Source organism: Camellia sinensis, chromosome 10 (assembly GCF_055761805.1).
Source record: "Camellia sinensis isolate YWXY chromosome 10, ASM5576180v1, whole genome shotgun sequence".
NCBI classification, from domain to species: domain Eukaryota; kingdom Viridiplantae; phylum Streptophyta; class Magnoliopsida; order Ericales; family Theaceae; genus Camellia; species Camellia sinensis.
The window spans coordinates 159,211,267-159,219,117 of record NC_138970.1 but is presented as its reverse complement, the minus strand read 5'-3'; the positions used below and the strand labels follow the sequence as shown (position 1 = coordinate 159,219,117).

The following is a 7,851-nucleotide window of genomic DNA, read 5'->3' as shown; positions in this document are numbered from 1 at the left end:
CTCACAGGGTATTCCTTAAGTACTTGCACCTCAAGACGGCGCCGAAATGATCTAGTGGGGTGGCAAAGCCAAAATGGGTTACCTTAGATACTGGGCCATGGCAAGTCTCAACAGGTTCCCTCGGATACTTCCACCGCGGAGGATCCATTTAGATTTAACTAGTCAAACGTGGTTCAATCTTTCGATTGACCCACTTTCCTTGAACTTTGGCCCATACTCATTTAATCTTTATTGCTCGCCTAATCGAGGCGACCTCAGGGGCTCACTGGTTAGGTTAGCACTCAATTTCTGCCCCCTCTATACAGAGACATTGCATTGTGGCTCTGAAGAATGGTTCCTGAAAGAACGAAACTAATCAAAATAACAAAACTTACAAGGCAAGACCAAGATTAGACAAATAATTAACATTAAAAGAAGTAACACTGTCTATAATTACAACAAATTTCTCACTCTGTACGAGGTAAATCCCGGCATTTGTACAAGATACGGAAGAAAAATATAACAGATTTATCACTTAAGAGAAAAGAATCAAAATATACAAAGTTTTCTGGGGCTATTTTCTTCCTATCCAAACATGTTGTACAGCTGAAAGTATCCTTCTGTACATGGGTTGTGTTGGTCATACTTTCTGATCACATTGAAGCAACCTATACAAGCATATCTATCAACTATGATTATGAATCCTATCTCTGCCACGATGATTTCTCGCTGCTATACGTGCTGTAAAGCCCACAGTCGTGGGCCTTATTGATCTCTGCCGGACCATATTGCAGTATTCAGGGTCCTCTGAATGGCCCTCGAATCTTATCCACTGTATCATTCCATGGTACATTGGGAAGAACCGAATTTGAATTGCTGAGTACGAAAAATAAGGGATAAGAGCTGAAATCACCACGAAGATCGTGACAACCCAGAAAGTGGGAGCAGGAGCAAGGCACTCGATGAAGACTTGGTAAGCATTTGTGGAATAGTAGGAAGACATGGCTCCATATGCCAAGAGAAAAATATACCATAGAACGATTCCGCCCCAAATGAAGAGATGTTGTATTAAGGTGAAGTAACTAACCGCGAGGGCCATTTGGCAATTCACAACCCAGACAACGCAAGTGTACATTGTTGCCCCAAGAATTTCTAACCCGGCTACTTTTCCATTTTTGTTGAAGGCTTCAGGATCTAATGCCATTATGCAGAAGAAGAAGATAATGATTGCACTGCAAAGGCCGTTGAACATCCAGCCTAGTATACGGCGCCAGCTGAAGAGGACATTCTGCACGCCTTCTTGGTACAATAGAGGGAACTATCGAATGGGAAAAAAATGAAAATAAAAAAAAAATGATAAGGAACGATAAAAATAAGGAACAAAAAAAAGTGCATGCCGATAGATTACCATACCTTGAGACAATACCGTGCTGATACATCCTGATCAAAAACCCCCAAAGCAATCACAGGAAGTGATGTGAAAAAGACATTGTACAGAGTCAAAAACCAATCATTGTATACAGATTGCGCAGAGAAAGATGCATATGCCTCGTATAGGAAGATGGTGATACCAAACGTGACATTCTTATAGAAGAAGTAGCATATCTGCCAAAAGGAGACAGAATAAGTTAATTGAACATTGTAAGATAGTTACAACTTATAACATTTGATGAATTCAATTTAAAAATATAGAAACTTATTTAGACTTGAACTATTTAGATATTTCAAATCAACAATATGTCTTTGAAATTTTGGGATTTAAGTTTGATCTCACCAACAGTAAGACACTGATGTCGAAAAATAAAAACTAAAACAAAACGAATTGTTTGAATTGAAATATATTGAGAGTAATTACCATTGAGGAGATCCTTCTGTAACACCAATGTCCATGCACCAGTAGCAGTCGCTCCAAAAATCGGAACTGAGCAATCGCAATATCACTTGACATGACCGCCTGATATGTGTAAATCAGACAAAAGTTTAGAAAGAATGAGGTTAAATAAATTCAATAATATGTAATTTACAATCAGACAACAAACATATTAAGCTATTGGTTGAGCACCTGCATTCCTTCAACACCACTGATTCCAACTCCGATATCAGCTTCTTGAAGCATTCCCACATCATTGGCTCCATCACCAATCGCTAATGTTATCTTCTTAGTCCCTTCTTTAACAAGTCTTGTAACCTGTGTTTTTCCAGGAAAAACAGTTTTTAAATTAACCATTTGTCTTTAAACAAAGAAATTAAGAACAATGCATCAAAACAAAACAAAACAAAACCAAAAAAAAAAGAAGGTATATGGAAGAAATTTTGGTTAGGGAGGGAACTGAAAAACTCACCAGTGCCTTTTGTTTTGGTGATGAACGACAGCAAATAACAGATGCACAGCCAACGGCAAGTTCTAAAAACATGTTTTTCATGTCGGCCTCTAGAGCATATACAAGTGATTTCCCATCAATGATTAAAGCAAATGCTTCAGAGCCTGCACTTGATTCAGTAAGTTGATTCTTCCCTTCGCTTATCTGGCTGAGGACACTTTCCTTCGAAGCCTAAAGTGACAAATTCACAATATCTATCAGCACCGCAGACAGTATAATCATCTATTACTAATCATTGGTATTTAAACAAAAATAAGTTAAAATCCAAATCCGAAACGAGCACAAGACATTTGCCCCAGGTATTTGAAATCATGTCACACAAGCTTAATTAATATTTCACTTGGTAGTTGGTAATAGAATAAATACTAAAATTAGGAAATTATCATATTCTTAAGAGAATGTGAAATCTTATAAAGCCACTCCAATATAAACCACCAAGAAAGCATGTCACGAGGCTCTCTTAGCTTTAGTCAGCAATTGAATTCAACTTTTTCTAATTACACTAATTATGTCATCCTTGAAATTAAGCTTTTTAAACTGAGAATAAAACCCCAAACAAAATGAAGATATACCTTGGCTATGGCCTCCTTTTCTCCTGCTTTTTCTAGTGCTTTGATTTCTGGTGTTTCCAAGTTTATTATTATCTGCTTCATTCCTTGTCTAAGAAGACTACATGCAAAACTGCAAATTTAAACTTCTTAGTTAGAAATTTCAAGACAAATAAACCTCAACTCACACAACTAATATCTAAAGTCACACCAAGCAATCATACCCAATATTGATGGCAGTCTCCATCTTATCTCCCGTCAAAACCCATATTTTTATTCCTGCCTGGGCAAGCTTGTCAATGCACTCAGGAACCTAGCACACACAACAGGAAACAGAAAATAAATAAATAAATAAATCAATATCAAAATCAATTTCAGTTTGAAAGTGATCTATGCAAGATATCAGGCTTATGATGACTCTTGTGCATAAATTTTTTCAGCTCACCCCATTTTGGAGTTTGTCTTCAACAGCTGTTGCACCAAGAAGAATCAAATCCTTCTCTATCGTCTCAGTCACTTCATCAATCAATTCATCCCGTTCTGCATTGACTACATTCTTGGCCTCTCTCAATTTTTCATCGAACTCTTTGTACTCTTCTTCATCGAGTTCACGATAAGCAAGTATCAAGGTCCTCAAACCTGCATCAGCATATTCATTCACATGTTCTCTGGTTTCCTCTTCAAACTCTCTTCTGTCTTTGGCAAGCCTTTCAAACATGACACTGCATGGAAAATAAACAGAAGGAAAATTAAAAAAATGGCATAGTGGTTTAGAACATTTCCCAAGGTAGTAATAACAATTGTTCATGAATATGAGGTTTCAGGGCAATTGAAGCTGTAAATTTACGAACCTGTCAGCACCTTTACAGAGTAATAATAGCTTTCCCTCCTCATTTCTGACTATTACAGACATCCGTTTTCTTGAGCTGTTAAACTCTAAAACATTCAAAAGTTTATACAACCTGCAAAAAGCGAAGTACTCATGTCACATATAACGCAATTTGTTGATTACTTTTGAGTAGAGGAAGCCAAAACATTGCAAAACATGCAATCATAAATATAAATCCTTTGAAATTTCACCTGTGAATGCACAAATAGTTAGAGAAACTGACCTTTCAACTTTTTTGCCAGACACAGTGTCCAACTCATGCAATGAGACGCTTGTTTGTGTCCTTTTATAAAATTCAAAGCCAAGTTCTTTTGCTGCAATCACAAAAGCTGCCTCATCTGGTGACTCGGCTTCATACGAAATCTTTGCAGTATCTTCATCCTCTTCAGGTATGGCTGTATGACAAATTGCCAATAAACGAAGAAATTTCTGTATGACATCTGAATTGGGTTCATGTACCCAATTCCCATTCGTGATCCTTTCGTCATCAAAATTGAACCCTTTGACTAGTGATTTTTTAACAACTGAATCCTTAACATTTTCCTCATCATCTACCATTTCATTAGGCAGCGGAGAACCCTTTCTTCTAGCCATAGCCTTCTCTACTTCTGTGATGCCACGCCCATAAGCTGTCCCAGCCACAGAGCACTTAACGAACTCCATTGAATTGCATGTCAACGTTCCTGTCTTATCAGAGAGTATCGTGTCAACTTGGCCAAGTTCCTCGTTTAAATTTGAGGTCCGGGCATGTGCTGGTTTGTCGGTTTCTTCATAGTACATATGAATATCTTGATTGATGAAGCTGCTCTGAAGAACTTTGACCACTTCAATTGACACATACAAGGAGATTGGTATGAAGTAACTGTACAACATCATAGCAGTCAAAAAGTGATAGATTGCAGCAGCTGGCGCTCTTTTGGGATCGAAGAAAATGGTAGAATCGTCTGGTCTCAGATACCACCTTTTCATAGTTCCGTTTTGTAGATCATCTTTAGTTGTAATGCCAAAGTAAATTGATCCAACAAAAGCCAGCATAAACAAGACACAGAATAAGAAGTAGATAATTTTATCCATTTTCTTCTCAACTTTGCTTCGCTTTGAAGGTGGGTCGGTTGAGTTTTGGATAACCTTTGTGTCCTGACCTGTGAAGATAACAGCCCCATACACGTAATCGGTATTGCGGAGTTTAGAATCTCTAAGAAGAAGTTGTTGCGGAGTGAGGGGATATTGTTGTTCTTCAAATTCCATAGTTCCAACAAAAGTGTACAAATTTGCATTTGGGTCTTCGCATTTGATGAGGGCCTTAAAATCCTTGAAGTTAGAGTCGCCATTTAAAAATGAAGTTACTTCAGACGCTTGTTTTAATTTCAAATTCGTCTCCCCATCAAGGTTCATGGTTTCAACATAACAGAGTGCATCTTCGTAGCTGGATGAAAGCAAAACAAGATCTGCCGGAAAGAACTCATCTTTCTCCACCTTCACTATGTCTCCTACTCTGAGATTCTTCCAATTAGTCTGCTCGAAAACTCCATCACGATGATGAACTTTTACCTTTCTATTATTCACCTCAATATCCTGAAAAATGTCACACACCAAATTATGGAGCTAATATGATGCTTGACAAAAGCAATAAACATATAAATTGTTTACATTTTATTTAACAAAATAGAATCTTGTGTATTATGGACCAATTATCCCACTTGATATTATGCAAAGTATAAAAAGCAAAGAAGGAACCTTCTAGTTATGTCAAGTAAAACATAAATTCTTTCTGCAAATGAGTCAATAAATATTGCACCTTTTAAAACATTTTAAGGAATAGCAATCAATTTAATCCAAATGGGGGAATATCAGCGTAGTATGCAACTTTTAAGATTGAGAATTATTTTCTTTGAAAATTATACATTTGTCATAGATAAAAATTATACATTTGTCATAGATAAAACAATCTCACATTTCTAGGATGACTATATACCAAGCACTAATGGGTAATTAATGTTCCGTGGAAAGTATGCTATGAGATCTTGTTATCCTTTTATGTCTCAGAAGAATGAATTTATGGTAGAAAAAATTACATAGATACATCCTCAAAATTAACTACGAACCATCATAAGATTTTCATCTTTCATTAAACCATACTCGAACCATTTTTGAATCGCAAATCGAAACAAAACTTTCGATCAATAATAAGTAAAAACTTCATTTACAATAAATTCGAGCGAAAATTGGTCATGAATCTAAATCTAGATCGAAAACAGGAAAGCAGATAAAAAACTAGTACACACATAAATGAGAATTATACCTGCTGTTTCCGTCTCCAATCCTCGATACCTTCTTTCACCATGGTTGCTCCAATGACAACAATAAGAGGCAGAATAGCACTAACAGCAGAGTAAGGAGCGAGGGGCGTGAAGGCCAAGATGCCGCTGACAAGGAAGTAAAAATTAGCAACCCTCCTGAACTGCTCAAACAAGGACTTGGGCAAGAAACTTGCTGCTGTATATTTAGTACTCCTCACACCGTTACCGGCATAATTATAAATTTCAGCCTCAAAACCACCTGGTTCATTGCAATAAACCACTCTTGAAAACCCAGGACCCCCAATCTGTGAATGGTCACCCTTAAATGATTGTCTTCCACATCTGAATGAATAGATCTTGCTTAGATGTAGCTTCTTTCTTTTCCCAGTTTTCATTTCTCTGTTTTGAACTAGTATTTGCCTAAGCTAATGCCAAAAATGCAAAGAGACACAGTGACAAGTTCAAAATACTTGCTCTTTCCAAGAGTATACAAATGCAAGTTCTTCAAGGAAAACTAACCCAGACCACAAACCCCCAAAAATTCAACTTTAACACCTACCAAAGATGTACTACTTTGAAAGAACAGAACCCCAGAAACCCACTAAATTAAATAATATATATCACAAACCCAGTTGATTAATTTACAAATACAAGCAGGTGAAAGATGAACTTCACCAAATAGAATTAGAAAGATATAAATAAACCAGAGAGAGAGAGAGAGGGGCAAATGGCAATTACACAGAGCAGGGAGAGAGAGAGAGACAGACAGAGGCGACACTTACAATCTACAATCCAAAACCCAGGTGGAACAATTTATATACCTCAAAAAGAAAAAAGAAGAAAGTCTTGAGTCAGAAAATGGAAAATAAAAAAAAAATACCCAGAAACAGAAACCCTCTGATTTTCAAGACCCAAGTGATGAAAATCAAAGACAATGAATAATTAAATTAAATTCATATAAAAACTAGGCTTATATAAAATTCGGGTATTTGATGTTTATCGCGGCATGAGAGCTTTGAACGAAGACTTGGATCTCTCTCTCTCTCTCATCGTTGACTTTGGCTCCAAGACGCGCATTGTTTCAAAGAATTTTCTTTTTTTTTTTTTTTCTAAATTCCAACAACTATGAGGAGAAAAACACCTCGTGTATAATATTCACCAATAATTGATTGTAACCAAACAAAAAACAAACAACAAAAAAAATTAAAATTTACAATTTGGAATTTTCAACGAAAAAAGAGAACAATTTGAAAGAGAAAAGGAGGAAATGAAGATGGGTGTGTTCAACTACACGGATTTGACAATCACAGAAAGTTCTTTCGCGGGAAATTTTCAGGAATTCACCAATGCTCTTCTTTCTCTGTTGTTATGAAGGTTCACCAGAGCAACAGGTTGTATATATGGTACATTAGGAATTAGGCAATTTCCTTACTTGTGTATATTAGGCAATTTCCTTATAGATTAGGGCTGTATAACTGATGCATTCTCCGTAAACAAACTCAAGTTGAAGATACAAAAAGCTATTTAGAAATCTTACAATAATATAATATAAAACTTTATAAATAAATAAATATTTTTAAATAGGTAAGTTATACTTTATTCCCTTTTATATTTGTTTTTTTTTTATTTTGACTCTTGAATTTTTTTATTTTTTTTTTCACTTTGACATTTTATGTTTTATGTTTTTTTTCTAATTTATTTTTAAAATTAATTTATGCTCAAAATTAGACAGAAATTAACACATTCACAATCAT

At 36.0% G+C, this 7,851-nt stretch overlaps 1 protein-coding gene across 1 annotated transcript; it reads right to left on the bottom strand.

Annotated features, from left to right (window-relative positions):
* Window positions 1–389: 389 nt before the first annotated feature.
* On the bottom strand, window positions 390–7,467 carry LOC145801397 (putative phospholipid-transporting ATPase 9). Its single transcript, XM_082892665.1, has 11 exons — window positions 6,100–7,467; window positions 4,021–5,372; window positions 3,760–3,870; window positions 3,354–3,630; window positions 3,133–3,221; window positions 2,933–3,041; window positions 2,322–2,531; window positions 2,042–2,167; window positions 1,835–1,933; window positions 1,393–1,584; window positions 390–1,297 (listed from the first exon to the last, which is right to left on the bottom strand). The coding sequence occupies exons 1-11, from the start codon at window positions 6,490–6,492 to the stop codon at window positions 665–667; spliced, it is 3,591 nt and encodes a 1,196-aa protein (XP_082748791.1). The 5' UTR covers window positions 6,493–7,467; the 3' UTR covers window positions 390–664.
* Between the last annotated feature and the right edge of the window lie 384 nt (window positions 7,468–7,851).